General features: G+C 41.1%; 1 protein-coding gene across 3 annotated transcripts in view; it reads right to left on the bottom strand.

The window, feature by feature from the left end:
• Window positions 1-2,724: 2,724 nt before the first annotated feature.
• CEP350 (centrosomal protein 350) overlaps window positions 2,725-20,401 on the bottom strand; it is a 156,888-nt gene continuing 139,211 nt past the window's right edge. For 2 of the 3 annotated variants that reach the window (XM_043568419.1, XM_043568417.1), the window contains 2 exons: window positions 18,863-18,985; window positions 2,725-6,589 (listed from right to left, as the gene is read on the bottom strand). In XM_043568419.1, coding sequence (XP_043424354.1) covers window positions 6,425-6,589; window positions 18,863-18,985 — 288 coding nt within the window. In that variant the 3' untranslated portion in view covers window positions 2,725-6,424. Of the gene's footprint in view, window positions 6,590-11,298; window positions 11,388-18,862; window positions 18,986-20,401 lie in introns of all 3 variants that reach the window. The other variant, XM_043568418.1, reaches the window with a different exon arrangement.

A 20,401-nucleotide genomic window follows, 5' to 3' on the forward strand; every position in this document is an offset into this window, starting at 1 on the left:
ACTTCCTAGGTGTGACTTGTCCTCGGGATCACAGCGGCAGCACAGTAGGGCATCCCAGGCCAAACGTGGAAGCAACACTACCTGCAGGTGCCTCACTCTTGAGGGACCCCAGGGAGATGGGGAAAGGGGCGAAAGAGCATCGGAGCCGTAGGGTTCCCCTGGCTGTGCTGGGACCTCCAACTCAAATGGGTGACGTTATTATGAGATACGTCAAGTTCATTCAGACTGTGACTTCCCTCTCCAGGTTGGATGATTGGGCCAAAAGATTTGGGTCAAGCCATGGGCAGTGGATCCCGAGGAAGTAGGGGACAAGAGCGCCTCTGGCCCCAGGAGGTTTTTGGTGTGGAAGCGAGGTGGGAACTTTCACCTGTCTTCTCTTCACTCCGACAGGAGCCTCCGCTGTGCCTGGCACGACAACACACGACAACACAGCCGTGGGGAGAGGAGGCGAACTCGAACAATGCTGAATTTGTCATCCCAGAATAAAGTTCCTTTTGTCCCACATTCCCATTTTAATGTCCTGCCTGGTACACAACAACTTGGACTTTCCTCTAGACCAACAAGAATCACTAGAGACGGACACCTGACTAGCCTTCAGTTATCTGCTGGCAGAATAGGGTAGCTGTTGTGTCATTGTCAACATCTCTTGCTGGGACACATCAACAATGCAGGGGAGGGGGAAGCCCCGTGCTCCGGTCGGATGGTTATCAGACTCATCTTTTGACCTCTTCAGTTGGCTTAGGCCAGGCACTGGAGGTTTCTGGCCGAGGACCGTCCTCCAGAGAGGCCTGATCATCGTCCTGGGTCTGGTTCTTCCGGTGACTCTGGTAAATGTCTCAAAATGACAGGAAGGCTCTGTGAACTGTAGCCATATGCATTGTTCAGGGGCTCCTGGACCCAGCTCCGCCTACCCATTTGTGGCAAACAGTCGTCCTACCGGATCTGGTGTGCTTTATCTGCTAGTTCAGTGGCTGAGCAGGGGAGGTGGGGTGGATTGTCGGGAAAGGCAGTCATCCACACAGCTTCTCGCCTCCTGCACAGTCTCATAAAAATGGGCCTTGGCCCTGGCACACTTCCTTAACCAAGAGATAGAGTCCTCACAGCCTGTGCTGAGCTTATCGCCTTGTGTGGGAAGGCACTTCCCCCGTTCAGACTCAACATGTGCGCCCTTGTTCTGCTGAAGGGCGTGTGTCAGTGGCCCGCAGGCACACCCCCAGCTTTCTGTATTTCAGACCCCACAGGGAGGGCTCTGTTCCTTCCTCGGCAGCACAACACGGTGTGCGTGCAGTCCCGTCTCCCCCTTTGGCTTCGGAGTGGACCTGCTGGCCACGGGAGACCCAGGCACTGCAAGAGGCTGGGTCTTGTGCAGTCTTTCCTCTCCGTATGGAAACGCTGTACTTCGTGAGCCTGAGAGCTGTTGTCTGTTCTCAGCAACCTCATACCACAGCATTGGTCTCTTCCCTGGGTGCCACTTACCTGCCTTCTAACCTTGGCCACATAGCCTGGCCTCCCAGTGAAGGGAGGGACAATCCCCCTGCTTCCCTTTGCCTGTGGCAGTCACTTTCTCCCATTCCTGAGCTTTTTCGTAGGGCACTGGCTGGTTCTCCAGCACTCGCCCCTGTAGGTCACATCACTTTGGGTGTCACCATTCTTAGCTCTGCCATCTATCTACCTACCACTTTCACGTATTTTGATTCAAGGATATGGATATTTGGGTTCCCCCCCCCCCCCCACCAAGATTCAACCTGTCATTCCTATTGTGCCCTGAGCACCAAACACTGTATTTGGCACATCATGGGCGTTCACTCACACGTCTGTTCTGGGAATCACAAGAAATATTTTAGAACCTGCCACAATTTGGGGTTAGTCCTCTCCCGAGAATTCCATTAAGGTTCACGGTTGTGTAGGGATTAAAGGTACAGCAGGGTTGGCCATCAGGAAGCTACTAGACGAATTCAGGCGTGATGATGGTGGTTACTTCCAGTCTGTTGGACCAGAGAGGATTCATGATCCTGAGGGCCATACGTTGCAACCTTTGAAATTCTTTTATTCTTCTAGATCGCTAGCTCCATTCTTCTCCAAGCTTGTATTTCTAGAAATAAATTAGAGCCTCCACACCTAGTCATTGGATGCTTGCTTTTTTATGGCTCACTTAATTGTGTGTGACTTTTCCGTGTGTTATTTTGCGAGGATGATCAGAAATCAAGTCACCTGGGAGAGAAGAGTTTTCCCATGAATTACAGGGAAGAAACCCATCAATATAGACCTCAAAGTTATCATTTGTCAGAGAGCTCTTCTCTGGCCCATCCCCAACCTTGCTGGTCCTTTTGTCAATAGATTCTCAAACCCCCGTGAGTGCTTCATTTCAGCACCTCCTGCAATCTGTTAGACATTGTTTTGGAAGTTCTTTTTTGATGACGCCTTCAGTAGACTTTAAGCTCCATGAGATCAGGGACCACGTCCGTTGCCTCCGCTACCTCTCCAGCCCTCTGCCCAGTGCTCAGGACACGAAGCTGTGCCCAACGACTGGACAAACGAGTGACGAACGTCAGAGCCCAGGCTGCTCAGACGTGTGCGTCTGTGAGCACGGCAAACAGGTCCTCCACACAGCTCAGCCCAGTCGGCTGTCCCGCCGGCAACCAGAAGTCAGTGAACTTCACGGGGACTGTGGCTTTCTACACTTGGCTCCAAAGGTGAGGACGCAAACACCTGACACGGTATTAGTTTATAAATCAGTTTATTTACAGATTTTCTCTTTTCTTAAAGTACATTTCAGTTAACAAATCTATTTACACAGGTATACATGGGACTCCATCCCAGTTATTTTACAGGTCATACTTACAAACCACACCCCGAGTGTCGTGTGCGAGCTGCACCGGATGTGACTATTGGCTGAAAATGGCCTGGTGACCAGGCTATTTACACATACACAGTAAACGGGTTTGTTTTTTCATGTCTGCACAGTACAGTACACACACGGAGGCCAGGCCTCCCAGAGAACGCTTTGCAACGTGTTTCCCGAGAAGGCTTTGCAAAGTCCGGAAGGAAAAGCTATTAAACATACAGGTTAATTAAAATGACAGTACCTCCTTTACATCAGTTTACATTGTTTTCTTCACATTTTTATAATACAAAGATATTTTATTGAATTGCTGCACAACCAGTTTAAGATGATTTGTAAACATGTAAGTTCCTACAATTTGCATTAAACATCATTGTAGTTTCTATCATTTGCTCTTTGAATTAATGTTTTTACTCACTAGTATTCTTAAGGTAGTAAAAGAAGATGTAAGTTTGAACTTCTTGCAGAAAAGTTATGAGTCTCTAACGCTGTGCGAGTACACACTTTATTCAAGTATTGCAAAAAGCTAAGGCCACTTTTTTTCAAGACAAGAAAGTGAACAAAATTGTTTTTATCAATAGGCCACAACACTCTTATGAGCAATGAAATCTCTTCTGAAAGATAATTTCTCAGAGACCTGTAGTCACAGAAGGAATTTTCTTTTCTTTCGGGTAAAAGAAAACCAAATTGCCTTCCTTATTAACTACTTTTGAGCTCTTCCCACTTTTCCCTAGAATAAAAATTCCTGTTTAGACCTGAAGAGGGAATCTATACCCTGTACTTATTTAACCCAGAGTCGAGTACCCTGGATAGCACAAATTATTTTGGACTCAGAAATAAATCTGAAGCCTCTATGTTGGTTTACTACTAAATTCTGATAGTGCTATTCTAAAAGATATTACTGCTGATGCAAAGATCTTTTTCTTAGAGGAATTACAAAGAAAGAGTGAAAGAGGATGGGAGCGTGGGGAGAAGGAACAAAGATTAGAAAGAGGGACTATTTAGATTCTTGAAGAGGCAGAGCTTGATTAAAAAGATCCCAATATGGAACAAGTGGCTGCATATCCACAGTCATCAATCCTACTGCTAACAAGAAACACCTTTTCCATTATATCCAATAGTTAAAATAATAAGAAATCTGCTAATTATAGATTCCTCCGTTTTCTGCTACCAAACTATGGACAACCATTTCTAAGCAGGGGCAAGACGGACCGACTGCTGCCTCCCCGGTGGAGCCCGGATTTCTGAGGACCGCGCAGCCCCAGCAGCGCCCTCACCACGGAACTCTACGGGCTCCGCACTCTGATCTACTCTTTTCCTTTTCTGGAATCATAATGTCATAAAGAGTAAAGATTAACTTTCTTATTAAAAATTGATTTAGATCCAAATAATGAGAATGTAGAAAAACAACCTATATTCCTATTATATTATTTTTATATTCACTTATAAAAAATTTATAGCAGCTGTAAAGTTTCAGTATCATAAGGACAATGTAATCCTACAAACAGCCAAAGGGTGTAGACAAGATGTTTTTCTGTCTTCCAAGTAACACAGACTAAAAACAAAGGCCTTTGCTTTTCCTTGGCCGCGTGAGAACAATATCTCCACACTACTGGTTAATAACCCCAAGAAACCCTAGCTTCTCTTAGTCAATCTGCTCGTTATGGCTACAAGACTAGAGCTCAACATCAAAAGCCCAGAAGAAATGCTGGCGATGCATCAAACTGCGCATTTCCCGAGACCCAGTCACCACATTTCAGTGCTTTCCTTATTTGTCAAGAGCTATCAGACCAGTCATTGTGCAAAATGCAAATATTCCAATGATCATTTCAGTAAGTGTCTCATGATGACAAGATGAAACCAAGGAGGAATGGAAGTGTGCATAGTGAAACACTTGAGACGCAAAGGCAAGTTGACAGGGAAGATGCAGAAATGAACGAACGTGCACACTTAAAGATTATACCATCTTTGGGGTTTTTCTAACATATTGTGAAGCTCTAACATTCCAGGATATTTGTAAATAGGAATCCAGTGGATGTCTTATATCATGCTTCTAGTCAGGACCTTCCAATATTAAGGCATTTACATTCACGCCTAAGATTATCCACATTCTTCTAGATTACTTGAAGAAGGATGGGACCGATTAAGAGAAACCAGTCGAGAAGGCAGTGTATTGAGGTCCCGGAGAGCATCATGTGTGCTCTAACGTAGCAGCTGGAGTCTATGTATTTCTTTTCAGGTACAGGTAAGAGTTGTGAGAAGCAATGCTGCAGGAGAGGCAGAACTGAATTGTGCAGTGTCTTTAAATCACCTTATTCCATTCCTGCTACTGCAGGTGATCTCGGAAAAGCTCATCTTCTTTTCACCGAATCAAACTGCCTTCTTCGATATGTGTACGGGTCTGTTTAAACCGTAGATTTCCTGTGCAAAGACTATGAACCACAGAAGCTTCAAGACGGAAGCTTAACTATTACAAGAAGAATCTTTCACTTCTGAATAGGGACACACGTTTCCAACTTAATAATTTATCTGAAAATAAATTAAAAAAAAATGTTCCATAGCGCAACACAAGCACACGAACAACAGACAATATCTTTTTGTCTTTGGTGCACACACTCATTTCCTAAATCATTCAAGTAACAGCGTCTCTGACTTCTTGGGGGAGAGATGGGGGGTGGGGGGGGAGTTGAACGTTTGAAGGCCAAAATGAATCATTTCCACTTTTGCCATGCCTGGATGCCTGAGATGGTCCTGAGGATCTGGGATTCTGGGAGCAGCTGGCAGAGGTTTAGAAGGAGTAAGCAAAGTGCAGGGACAGAAGAAGGGGTAGAAGAGCCGGCCCCGCATCCGTCCTTTGAGCCCGGTCTTCAGTGGGGGCATTCCTTGTTTTCATGCCCACACAGAGAAGACTAAAAATAATGCAAAGGCTTAAAATTCTGTAGATGGTGCTCATAAAGCAAGGCTACCACTGATTTGTTAACTCGACAGGTCCACTCGGTGCTGCTCAACTGCAAGAATGGAAGAAAACGGTCTTCAAAAAGAAGCGAAAGGAATTCCAAAGTGTGAAATAGGCACACATGATTAAACTTGCCTATTTAGAAGTGGTTAAGGGTTTAATACTGTTGAGAGACTATCGTGTCCATTTATGACTTTCATGGTATAGACCAGGATTATGTCTCCAAAATGGTAGGACGCACGTTAGCTATACACCTCACCCCGCCTGACTTCAGATTCAACGAAGAGACAGCCTCGTCTAAGCTAAGAGGTGAGTCTGGTGTTTTCAGCCCACGTCTGGGACCTGGTAGGGGCGCTAACAAGAGGTGTAGGATTATACCGCGTGTCAACATCAGGAGTGCGGCCCTGCCCACCGAAAATAACCAATGGATCCAGTGGACGGTCTCTAAAGGCAAAGGCTGTCATACCAGATATACCGCATGGTCCCATGAACTCCAAACCAGTAGTCTTTAAGGAAAGGTACCAAGTCCAGGAGCACTCTTGCTATGATGGAGATGGGGTGTGTATCAGGAGGCAGAAAGGCCCAGGACTCATATTACACTCAGTGTTCGATTTATTTGCAAGATGTCACACAAGTAGCATTCTCCCCTGTTTTTCACTGATCTGATTCAGAACATCGATAGTATCTCTGATCAAGGTCTCGAAGATCCCCTCGGCGAGCTGCATCTTCACACACAGCTCATCCTCGTCATAGTTCACCCACTGCGCCTCCTCTTCGTGCAGCTCCTGCACCTGGAATTTAGGGAACAACAAGGCGAGAAAATTACTGTCGCACAAAAGCTACAAAACTAATCATATTAATGCAATGCCTGATAGTAGGCATTATTATATATCACTGTGTATTACATGCCCGTCCATGAGAACATAGACCAAGGAAATAAGTCAGACAAAAGGTAGTTTATATGATGGTATCAAGATCCCTTTTCAAGTTGCAAGAGATTTGAAAAAACTCAACTGCCAAATAAAAGTGGCTTCAAAACTGTCAGAGTAGAATTTGACGATATTCCAGTATTTTACTAAGATATTTTAGATATTAAGGATTTATATTAGATATTAAGGTATTATAGATATTAAGGATTACAAGTGTTTTGTTGTCTATGACAACATAAGCAAATGTGTATAAGGATTTAAGGGGGAGAGAAGAATGTAAACTCTTAGATGTATGGATTTACAATTATAAAATGTATATATCCAAAGAAAATACTGAATGCGACTTTAGAATATTATAAATAAATGAAGTTTAATATTCATTACAGTATTTTTATTTTATTTTTTATGTTTATTTATTTTTTGAGAGAGAGACAGAGCTTTGAGCTGTCAGTACAGAGCCTAATGCGGGGCTCAAACTCACAAACTGTGAGATCATGACCTGAGCCAAAGTCAGATGCTGAACCGACTGAGCCACCCAGGCGCCCCTTCATTACAGTATTTTTAAAATGTTATTATTGCTTAAGTTTATTTTAAAAATCAGTCATGTAATACTTGCTCTTTTTTTTTTTAACTGAAGTATAGTTGACACCCAATGTTAATTAGTTTGACACAGTGATTCAACAATTCCATACATTATGCCATACTCACCATGGTAAGTGTACCTACCATCTGTCATCATACAATGTTATTACAGTATTAGTTGTGTTTTAAGGTTTGGGGATTCCCAAGGTAAACTAAAACCAATCAAGTTAGAACTAACTGTCCAAGATTTTTTTGCTTGTTTACAATTTTTAAAGACTACTCTTAAAAACAAACAAACAAACATATGAGACTTAATAGTATGTAATGATACTGTATGTGGGTTGGAGGTCAGGCGGAGAAAGTGGGATTGTAAACCCCAATCTAGTGAGAAATTCAGTGACCGGAGTGTCTAACCAGAAATCTAACTTGGTGAAAAAGCCATACAACCACAAATACCTGACTTGCCCTGATCAGAGTTTCATCTCGAAAGACGCAGAGGAAGTGAAGGTGGGCACTTGGTACTCTGGTTCCTGTTAGGAGGAAATGAGAAGACTCCACTGCCCTGGAGTTTGAGAGCACAAGAAGAACAGCCTTGCCTGACAGGTGCCCTTGGCCAGGGCTGACAGATCTATGACACGGTGGCTACCACATTCTTTCTCTTTGAGGAGAGTTTTTTGAAGGGTTTACAAAACATCCATTTCCTCTGTTCCCTAATTTATGATCCGTGAACACATATGCCACCAGAAAGGGCTCCAAGGTCAAATAAGTTTTAGAAAGCTCCCTCTGGGAGTTTCACAATGTAAATTAGCCTACTGAAAAGAAGTCCACCAGTAAAGAAACTTCTTAAAAATTTTTTTAACATTTATTATTGAGAGAGAGAGAGACAGAGCATGAGCATGGGAAGGGCAGAGAGAGAGAGGGAGACACAGAATTTGAAGCAGGCTCCAGCCTCTGAGCTGTCAGCACAGAGCCCGATGCGGGGCTCGAACTCACAAACCACGAGATCATGACCTGAGCCAAAGTCGGACGCTTAACCGACTGAGCCACCCAGGCACCCCAAGAAACATTTAATCCAGGGTTTCCCATATTTATTTGATCAAAGAATCATTTTGTATGGATGTGTAAGAAACACAATTAACCTCCCAAGGAACTGGTGTTCCTCTCATGAAGGATGCTGTACGCAACAGCCTAATGCGACACTTCTCGAACTGGTGTTGGGGGGAGATCCATGTTCTGGGAAAGCTAAGAAGTGTGTCCCCACATAAGATTTCATATTGCCCATGAATTTTGTCCAAACAAAGTTGCACAGCTTTCCTTTTTATAAGTTTTCTCAACCTTTAAGGTTAAATCTTTTCTCCTTCCCAGTAACAAAATTTAGGAAGCACTGTCCTGATGCAACCAATTGTGGCCTTAGAGTAGAATATATGCTTGGGACTTCATCTGTTATCTCAGTGCACAGACGATGAGCCCCCACAGTGCCCTCATCAGATTTAGCAAAAGCTTTGCTCCTCCTTAAGAGCAGGAACCATCTCCCTTTTGGCTGGTGAGGACTAATATCATGTTTTCCATTTTGCTTTAGCCATCAAAAAGCACAAGCCCAACTCAGAACTTCAACTATGGCAACTGAGGGATCTCGTAACCTGCAGATCTGCCTCCGTGTTTTTTTCTTCTGGCTATTGGAGCCTATTCTGTTTTCTTACACATTTTCCTCTGTTCCTGCAGATGTGTTATGCATGTATGGTAAATTAATATGTATTATATAAATTAAGTTACATTAGGGGCACCTGGGTGGCTCAGTCGGTTAAGCGTCCGACTTCAGCTCAGGTCACGATCTCGTGGTCCATGAGTTCAAGCCCCATGTCAGGCTCTGGGCCGATGGCCCAGAGCCTGGAGCCTGCTTCCAGTTCTGTGTCTCCCTCTCTCTCTGCCCCTCCCCCGTTCATGCTCTGTCTCTCTCTGTCTCAAAAATAAATAAACGTTAAAAAAAATTTAAAAAAAAATTAAATTACATTAAAAAGTCAGTCTAATAATTTTAATTTTTCAGTGACAAGGATGGTGCGAATAGAATGTGCTAAACATCTGGCACATGGATTTTTTACTGAGTGCTAAAAGGCTGTCTTTGGCTCTGTCCAGTTCATCGTTTGCAGCAATGACCCGGATGAATTTTAGAGGTAACAAGAAGTTGAGAACAGAACTACGTTGGAAAAACGAACTCAAAAATGTATGGGTAGCTTGGAATGAAGAGCCAAATTTAACAAGATGATGCAATAAAAGAATAAGGTCCAATATTTGGGTCCCCAAAATAACAACAGAGGAACAGTTTGAAACTTTGGTCTTGGGGGTTTCCTAAGTTTTGTGAGTCCTGTGAGAATGATGTAGCTAAAAATAAAACAAATGTAATTATAAACTGCATTAGTCCAAGTGTAATATCTAAAAAACAAAGGGTTGCATGTCCGTACTAATTAAATACACGAAATATTACATGGTCTGTTCTGTGCACAGTATTTAAAGAGGGACACTGAAAAAAGAGGTAAAGTGAAAAGATGTTGAGGGGACTTAAAAACACTATCAGACAAGAGGAGAGAATACCATTTAAAGGGGAGAGAAAGACTCAGGTGCAACACGACAGCTGCCTCAAAGGCATGCAGGAAGAATTCAAATTGTTAGATAAAACCCCAAAGCTGGAGAAGTAAATTATAATTAATTATATGAAAGAAAACCCTTTTAGGCTTAATATGAGAAAGAACTTATCAACAATAGGTAGACCCTCAGGAGCTATCTCGTACCTTAACAGACCTTAACTGGTAAAGGAGATTCAATCATAAGCTAGGTGGTTTCACTACAGGATTTGTCCTTAGTGCAATTGTACCTACAGTAGAGGCAATTTCCAAGGCTACTATGTGTAAAGGATATGCAAGAGTTGGTCTAATTTCTTGTCGTTCATCCCACATCACATACGCTTTGAGAATGCATTGCTAAAAATAGTTCATCATATTCTTAGCTAACCTAAGAGAAAACTTAATGTCCTTCTGGAGTGGTAAAGAGACAGAGTGAATGAGACCTGGAGCTGAAAGAAAGATTTCTGTTCTTATTTTTGGCTAATGGAGGCCCTTCTGTCTTTAAAAAAAAAAAAAAAAAAAAAAAAAAACAACTTTCTTTGTATTTTACTCACCTCAAATAATGCCTACTGACACAGGGAGAGTTAGACTGATTAGGGACCTTCCTAGTCTGAGCGATGACAGCTAAATTACACATTTCCTTTTGGAAAGCAACTTTTGGAGGAAGCTACTGTTCATTCTGGAATATTTACTGTAACAGATCATCCTGTCACAAGTGCTCACGTTCAGCGGGAGGGCACCCGTCCACGGTGTGGATGCCACCGCGCCGACTCAGGGACATGTTCCTGCCGTGCTCTCTCCTCTGCGCCATCACAATTTCTCCTTTTTCCTGTCAGCATATTTCTTTCAAGCTACAAGAATGCTCTCTTGTCACCATGTCCCCCTCCATCTTTCGCTTCACAAAAAAACTCCTTTGACATGTCCATTCTTGCTCTCACTAATCTCTTGTTCTCTCTTGAAACCTACTGCAAGGGGCACCTGTGTGGCTCAGTCGGTTAAGCATCCGACTTAGGCTCAGGTCATGATCTCGCGGTCTGTGAGTTCAAGCCCCGCGTCGGGCTCTGTGCTGACAGCTCAGAGCCTGGAGCCTGTTTCAAATTCTGTGTCTCCCTCTCTCTCTGACCCTCCCCCATTCATGCTGTCTCTCCCTGTCTCAAAAATAAATAAACGTTAAAAAAAAAAAAAAAGAAACCTACTGCAAATCAAACGTTTACCTCATGCACGCCACCCAAAGTCTTTGTATTAATGTTAAGATCAGTAAAGACCGCCACGTTGCTAAATCCCATGGTAAATCCTTAGTTCTCATTTTACTTGACCAATTAGCTGTATCCCATGCAGTTGATTCTTGCCTCTTCCTTAAAACACTCTTACCTGGCTTCCAGGACCCCACCCTCTCCTGGCTTGCTTCTACTTCACTGGCTGCTCCTTTTTAGTTTCATTTGTTGGTTCCTCCTCATCTTCTGAATACATGAAACATTAGAGTGTGTCAGGAATTAGTCCTTGGACCTCCTCCCTTTGCGTCTACACTCTGTTGGTCTCAGGGCTCTGACTGCCATCTATGTGTCCACCACTCCCAAAGTCCTACCTCCGGCCTAGGACTCGTGCCTGAGATCTAGACTCGTATGTCCACTTGCCTCTTCAGTATCTCCATTTGGATGTTTATCAGACACCTCCAATTTAACAGGTTCAGAACAGAACTCTTGATATTGCTTCCCAACCTGCTCCTCTCAGTCTTCCTCAAGTCGGCAAAGGGAAGTTCCATCCTTCGAGTTGTTCAGGCCAACCCGATGGAGTTATTCTTAATACTTTTCCCTCTCTCATATGGCACAATTTATCAGCAATTCCATTCTGCTTTGCAAATCTGTCTAGAATCTGACCACTTCTTACCACCTCAACACCACCACACTGGTGCCAGCCACTATTATTGCTTGTCTGGATTATGACAATATCTTGCTGGTCTCCTTGCTCCTGCCTTTACTACCATTCCCTCAGTCTATTCTCAACACAGCAGTCACAGTGATCCTGTTAAATAAATTAAGTCAGATCACATCACTCTTCTGCTCAAACCTTAAATGTCTGCTGATCTTATTCAGCGTAAAACCTAGTTTTTACAAGGGCCTATTAGACCCTGTATGATTCGGCCCTCTGTGCGTGTACACACACACACACACACACACACACACACACACACACCCCGGTACTTCTGGGACATCATCTCCTACTACTTTTTCTGACTCCCCAGTGATTTTTCCCTAATAATCAAGGCCCAATGTATCTTTTCCAGAATTTTCTTCCCCTGGATGAATGTTTGGCTCACTTCATTTCCCTCAGTCCTTTAAACAAATATTATCTTCTCAGTAAAATCTTTCCCAGCCATCCTATCTAGAACTGCAACCCCCAATATTCCCTTATTGCCTCCATAGATTTATTTTTCTTATGTATCTGTCTCCCTTACTAGAATGAAAGCTCCTTGCATTTTGTCTGGTTTGTTCACTAATGTATTCCCGGGGCCTAGAATACTACTTAGCACATAGCAGGTCCATAAGAAATGATTGATTGGTTGATTGATTGATTGACTGATTGGGTTAATTTGAACTGGCCACAGATGCTCCTGGGAGCTCAGTGGATCTAATGCTGTAACAGGGAAATATGTGAATAGTTTTCTCTAGTTCTTCCTTATCGTTGTAAAGCATGGTATTTATGTATACATACATCAGAGTCCCTTCTCCAATTAAACTTTTCACATGATTTAATTCTGTGTTAATCTTTTCTTTCATCACACTGGACTGTGTGGTGATGAAGCAGTGTGATGAAAGAAAATACTGGAACTGGTCAAAAAGTATATTGAAAAACTTGGCGATATGGCTGACATATTATATGATCTTATAGGAAGATGGAGTCACAGCATTCTGGGATTAAATCTAGCTAGTAGTGTTAGGATCTTTAGGCAGAGGTGACAGCATCTGCTTGTTCTGAGTCCAAGTGCTTTCATCTATCAGGCATAGGTAACAGATTAAAACTACTATAGCTGAGAGGCATGTACATTTTTATTCTTATTTTTTTTCAAGTCTACTTATTTGAGACAGAGCGCGTGTGCATGGGAGGGGCAGAGAGAGGGGGAGAGAGAGAATTCGGAGCAGGCTCTGCACTGTCCTGACGCGGGGCTCGAACTCACGAACCGTGAGATCATGACCTGAGCTGAAACCAAAAGTCGAACGTTTAACCGACTGAGCCACCCAAGTGCCCCAGCATGTGTATTTTTAATAAAAAGATGAAATTTTTACTTTCACAATGCAAGAAAACAAAAATTTTCATAATGTATCTCATAGCACCAAGTCAAATTTCTGACCCAAGTTCTAAGTAACATAATTTAGACTCTGGCTATTTATAGACAGGGAGGGTAGGGATCAAATAAGAAAATGATTGTAAATCAATAAAAACGTTTACACTAATAATATCTACTACTTTTGAGAGCTTTCTATATGCCACTTAAGACATGCAGCACCTCATTTGGTCATCACTACAACTCTATGAGGCTGTCACTTTACAGAGGGGGAGACTGAGAGACAGGTAACCTGCCCAAAGTCACGTTGTTAATAAGTGGTAGGAGACAAGTTTGGAACCTTCAAGGAGTCTGATTCCACAGATCTGGCTCTTAACTGCTATGCCCTATTTTCTCATTTTAGTGGCACTAACATCCGTGGGAGCTTTCTGGGGATCGTACATCCAAGAATATTAAATGAGGTTCAGGATATTTCAGGACCTCTAAAATCTAAAGATCCTAAGCAAAATTACCAACAGTCAAAACTCTAGAAAAACAATAAAACTCATCTATTTTATAAGAAAAGCTGGCTTCATTTTATCTATAGTATTGAGCTGACCAAAATGTTAATCACTGACTTCTTCTGCTCTTTAAAAAAATTTTTTTTTTCAACGTTTATTTATTTTTGGGACAGAGAGAGACAGAGCATGAACGGGGGAGGGGCAGAGAGAGGAGACACAGAATCGGAAACAGGCTCCAGGCTCTGAGCCATCAGCCCAGAGCCCGACGTGGGGCTCGAACTCACGGACCGCGAGATCATGACCTGGCTGAAGTCGGACGCTTAACCGACTGCGCCACCCAGGCGCCCCTCTTCTGCTCTTTTAAATGATAATACCCAAATATTACTTAGAAATAAAATTTGAAAAACTCCTGGCGTACGTTAAAACACCACCACCCCCAACACCACAACTAGCTGGCAAGCCCGTCAGAGTAAAAATGGTAAGATAAGAGTAAGGTGGTGCGAAAAAGTTCTCATATAAAGACAGATATACTGGATAAAATACAACAAAAAATATTTGTAATGCATAGGGAAATCTTGAGAAAAGAGGAAAATCCTGACTACCAGAACAAATAGGGATTTAAAAGAGTGGCAAGAGCTGCAACTATTTAGGGGAAGAATCAAGCACCGTGGAAGAGAGAACAGGGCCAAAGAGATGTCCAGAGAGGCACCACAGGGAACTGGAGACTTGGGGAGAGGCAATATTCTAAGAGACAATAGCTGAGAATTTTCCAGAATTGAGTAAAGATATGAATCCATAGATTTAATAAGCATAGTGAGTCCAAAGCAGGGAAAAAAAAAAAAAAAAAAAACCAAGCCAAATCCACATCTAGACACATCCAGAGAAACTGAAACAAACACACAAATACACAAACACACACACGGTCTTCCACAGAAACCAAAAAGATAAGACAGATTCCCCAAAAAGAACTATCAGCAGATGTCTCAAGACCAACAAGAGAGGTCAGATTACAGGAAAATAGTATCTTCAAGCTGCTGAAGTGAAAGAACGATCATCCTAGAATTCAATAGGTAAGTAAGCCAGAATTCAGGAGCAGGGACTGAGATTAGAGCAGACAGACAGACCTGCAGACAAAGGCTGAGAGCTGACATGATGTTTGTGGGATTAACGAAATACTAAAGTATGGACGTTAGAAAGGTGGAAACAATGGTTTCTGTATTATTTTCATTCTTTTTTGTCATTCTGAAATATGTAAGGATTAAACATGCAAAAGATTTAGAATAACCAATGAACAGGTAAAAATATTAACCACATTGATAATAAAACTAAATAGAGCAAAATGAGCTCATTCTTTTGGTAAAGACTTACAAATTGGTAGTAGCTAGTATTGGCAAAGGTGGGAACCTCCACTCTTGTACCGTGCTGGTAAGGATGTATAATTGCTACGACCTTTTTGGAGAACAATTTGACAACGCATACATAAGCCTTAACATTCCGCATATGCTTTTAATCAGCGATTCTATTTCTAGGAGTTTATCCTAAGGAAACCACTGGAAATAAGTACAAAGATCTACCATATCACAAGATGTTTATTACAACACTGCCGTTTAAAAGAGCAAAAAAAATTACTGACTGGTTAAATAAATGATGGTACATCCGTACAACGGATTACTATACTTCCACAACAATAAAATGGGATAAAGTTATTAAATGTGATATAAAATAGAGGAACATTTAGTGACAAGAAAAAAGTTCACATTTTATTGACTAAAAACAATCAGATTACAAAAAAGAGACCATGATCTCAACTGTTTAAAAAAATCCTCTGTATAAAGACTCTAAGTCTATACATCACAATATTAAGAGCTATCTAGGATGAGATTATCATGATTTTCTTTTGATTTACCAATATTTTCTAAATTTCCTAAAATGAGCATGGTTGTTTTATAATAAACATGATTTTTCTTTTGTACTATGGGAAAAATTTTGGTTCATGTGATATAAAAAAATTGTTGTTTTGAATCCCAATCTCTCTATGCAAGAGCATTAGAATCTCCAGATGCTAGGTTGGCTAAATCTAACAGTGGGAGAGGAGTTTATTTAGCATTTTTAATCATTAACTCAAGGAACTAACAGTATCATTTTGCTATACATTAAGAGTGAACTCATGAAACAAGTTACATAGGCCCAGGTCTCTCTGTAGGAAGGTGAAAAACAGTTTATGACCAACAAAGGGAATATTCACAAAATATATGTTGTTACTATTTTCCCAACTCCCAAATCTCCTGAATTGTTGTACATTGACATTACCCTCACCCAAGCTATAATAATCTCATACTAGCAAAAGGAATTTTTGTTTGCTATTTAAGAATTTTCTGAAAACTGCTGGAGAGACCAATGTTTTCCTGTGTAAGTGATCCTACCTGGCACCTGGAAGCCTATGCCTTCCAAGGACAAGATCTTGTTTTGTGGTACGTCTATTAAAGAGCTACAAATCAATTCATTTATTGTTCACTTGTGAGATGTACTACTTGTCATTTCTGACTAATAATTCCAGTCTGAAGATGCCTCCAAATTGTTGCTCCCCCGCCAACGTATTTAATCCTTTCACTGTGAAGATGACATTTTTATAACCATGTGAAGTGAGAGCTGTCTGTAACTAGCTGGAAGCCGCATGCATTAAGCCTTCACTCTCTGTTCATTTTGAACTGCCACACTATGCTGGTTTCCTCATTTACTTGACATGTGCTCAAGATAAACTTACCTAAGAAGTTTTGCTTCAATAAACCTAAACAGTCACCTTTGACCTACAGGCTACATCCTTCTCACTGGTCTTTTTTCCTCCACACATTTCTTTTGAAGGATTCTTCCAGCATTTTAATTTAATTTTTTTTAATTTTTTTTTTTTTTTTTTTTTTTTTTGAGAGCGAGAGAGAGAAAGTGTGAGCAGGGGAGGGGCAGAGAGACAGGGAGAGAGAGAATCCCAAGCAAGCTCTGCGCCATCAGTGACCTGAGCTGAAATCAGAGTCGGATGTTTAACTGACTGAGCCACCCAGGTGTCCCATTTCCAGGACTTTTAAAACTGCAGATCTGGTCTTGCAATCTCTCTTGCTTAAACTCCTTGCTTTTATAATAAAATCCAAAATCCCTGACGTGGCTTACAAGGCACTGCAGGATACAGACTCTACCTCTCCAGTTTATGCCACCTCCAGCCGTGCTAACATTTCAGCTCAGACCCATGCTCATTTCAGGTCTTTGCAAACGTGGTTTGCTTTCCGTGAATTGTTCTTCTATCTTAGAACCCAGTTAATGCTTACTCGTCTTTAAGGTCTCAGCTCAGATGTCACTTCCTCGGGGAAGTCTTCCCTGACCATCTTCATCAGATCAGTTTCCTCTGGGTTATACTTGTATAAAGCTCTCTGTTCCTCTATTTTTATCACTTAATTTATAATTTATAAAATTTCTAATTTACTTATGTAAATTATATATTAATGGCTAGTTTTTCCAGCCAAGGATAAATCCATGAAGGCAGGGTCTAGGTCTGTCTTGCTTACCACTGTAACATTAGTCGTTAATTAGCACAATTCTTGACTCAGTGTGTGCCCTGAGATGATTTATAGAGGATATGATCAATTTAACTGATAGAAGGGGTACATGAATGTTTCTTGACATGCTCTCTTCTTTAACTCCTAAAGAAGTGGAGGAAGTAACGACTTAGAAATTAACAAGAACTCAAACTTTAAGCTGCTGTAGAACTATGAGAACAAGTTCACGTTCTTAAGAGGCAAAGGGCTATGAAAAAGTTGCTTAAAATCTTGGCTCTTATTTGCTGGGCAAATCACTTAATATCTCTGAGTCTAAACTTTCTGTAAAGATTTTTTTTTTTTTAATTTCACTCATTTTTAGAGAGACAGGGAGAGAGCACAAACGCGGCAGAGGGGCAGAGGGAGACAGAGAGAATCTTAAGCACCCTCCACCCTCAGGGCAGAGCCTCACGTGGGGCTCGATCTCACAACGCTGGGATCATGGCCTGAGCTGAAATCAGGAGTCGGAAGCTCAACTGACTGAGTCATCCAGGTGCCCCAAGATTTTTTATTTTTAAGTAATCTGTACAATCATCGTGGGGCTTGAACTCGAACTCTGAGATCAAGAGTCACACACTCTGCTGACTAAGCCAGCCAGGTGCCCCCAAACTTTCTCATTTGTAAAACAGAATAACGTGAGTCCTTCCTGCCTCATATAATTACTGTGAGGATCAAATAAAGCATGAAAAAGAATGGCAAAGTATAAAACTCTAAATAAATGTTCATCTAGTGTAGTCGTTACTGAGTAAATCAAGCAATGAAAAGGCACATACTTGGGGAAAACTCATTAATTTAAGCCTTACATTTGTTTTTCATTATATGAATATAAATACAGACAAGATAAAATAGAATCAAAATGTTTAGAGATAAACCTGAATCAAGTAATGAGTTTCCCGAAGTTTGCTACTGCTTAACATTCTTTTAGGGAACAAAGAAAAGAACGACTTTTTTTTTTCTTTCCTTTTTCTTTCTTTTTTTTTTGTTTGAGAAATGTTTTTCTAGTGCTAGGGAAATCTATTGCCAAATGGAATAAATCCTACCCAGCTAAAAGCTCTGGATAATAATAACGAGGAGGAAATCATAACAGCTAGTATTTACTGAGTTATTTATAGCCAGGGAACTCTTGCATACATACATACGTAAACATACTTTTAATTCTCTTAATAACTGTCTTGGTAGATTACAGATAGGGAGACGAGACACAAGGAGATTAGACAATTTGTCCAAGATTACACACCAGGTATGTGGCAGAAAAGGGATTTAAAGGCAGGCAGTCTGGCCCCAGAGTCTACACTGACCTCTTCTTAATGCCGTACCTCATCCACTCGGCTTTTTATTTCTCAAGTTTTCCACACCCACAAAATACTGTTCAGTTAAATATTCATCTGTCAAATTCAAAAGAAAGCAAGTTCCAAAACTGAGGGGCAGAAATGCAGCAAGTGAAGGCTTTACGGCTTCACTATCATAGACTTAGGGTCAGTTACATTCCTTTTCTTTTTAGAATGTGACTACATTCTGATTTTAGAAGAGACAGTCAAAATAAACATATTGCAGTTATATACACTGACCAGGATATGATCCACTCGGTCTCTTTTCTTTCTTCCAAATTTCATCATTTTCTGCCAATCTGTTTTGTGGTTTGGCTCCTTTTTAAGACTAAACAACTTGAGCACTTCGGTGGCTATGAAGTTCTGTGAAAATAAGAGGAAGTAATGAACCAAACAGCCAAGTTTCTGAGAGTCAATGCTTATAATGCAGGTGCATGCTAAGAACATAGCATTTATAATAAAAGATCATACAAATTTCTTCCACTTAACAGTTCCACTTAGCAATTTGAAGACAAAAGCATTCCAAATGCTCTGACTTTACTTACTCACTTAAAGAATTTTTCTTTTTACACAACATACAAAAGTAAAACCCACTGATGAATCTGCAAAGAAAAATCACTTTAGAGTCCCCTCTATCTAAGAACCGCCATTAGCTAACTTCAAGCGGGCAAAACTATTAGAGAAAGCATTAAATAAATCTCTGCACTTAAAGAATCCCACATAAAGGTTCGAAGCAGTGCCATGGGAGCAAAGTACAGGCTTTGGCTGGGATAGTTTATTTTGAAGCACCATGACTGAATACGTTGAATTGTAAAAATATTAATCAGTGCTTCAATATAAAAAGCATGATAATTTTACTAACAGTATTTAAACTATCATCCTTAAAAACACCTTACAAAATGTTATTTCAATATTAAAATCGCTGGGCAGCATCACTGTGTGTTATACTGATATATGCATTTTGATGATTGTTGATATATATTATGCATCTTGTCTTTTTAAAAAATTTTTTATTTGAGAGAGAGAGAGAGAGAGAGAGCGAGCATGAGTGGGGAAGAGGGGCAGAGGGAAAGAGAGAATCTTAAGCAGGCTCCACATAGAGCTCGATCCCACGACCCTGGGATCATGACCTGAGTGGAAATCAAGAGTTGGACATTCAACCAACTGAGCCACCCAGGCGTCCCATTATGTATCTTGTCTTATTTCAACTTATTTGTCCTTTGTTATTAATAAAACAATTGGTGTTTACAACTTTTTATGGTTATTCCATTAAAAAATGTCAGTGGGGGGAAAAGACACATTTATGAATCGGAATCATTTGAAAAGATTCTCAAACTACCAATGTGCCCCCAAACTCCACCAATCCACACACATTTTCTAGCTCTCTCTCTTTCAAGGATGTATCAACACTGGAGGGCTGAAAGCAATGGAATACATCTGTGTTTTGAAAAAGCTCCCCCGGCAGTTCTGATACTTTATTCCTCAAAGCTGAAAATCATTTTAGAAGTTTTCTTTTTTTAATGAATCAAAAGTAATCTTTGCAAGCTTTTTATTTCTTCCTTACTTTAATTTAAGCGGGGATCAGCCTGTAAATATTTAAGGCTTTGTGGGCCATTTGGTCTCTGTCGCAACTACTGAAGTCAGCTGTTGTAGCAGAATGGCAGTCATACACAATATTTAAACAAATGGGTGTGGCTGTGGTCCAATACACCTTCATTTATAAAAACAGGTGGTAGGCTGGATTTGGACTGTGAGCCACAGTTTGCCTAACTTCAATGG

Source organism: Prionailurus bengalensis, chromosome E4, assembly GCF_016509475.1.
Source record: "Prionailurus bengalensis isolate Pbe53 chromosome E4, Fcat_Pben_1.1_paternal_pri, whole genome shotgun sequence".
Classification (NCBI taxonomy): domain Eukaryota; kingdom Metazoa; phylum Chordata; class Mammalia; order Carnivora; family Felidae; genus Prionailurus; species Prionailurus bengalensis.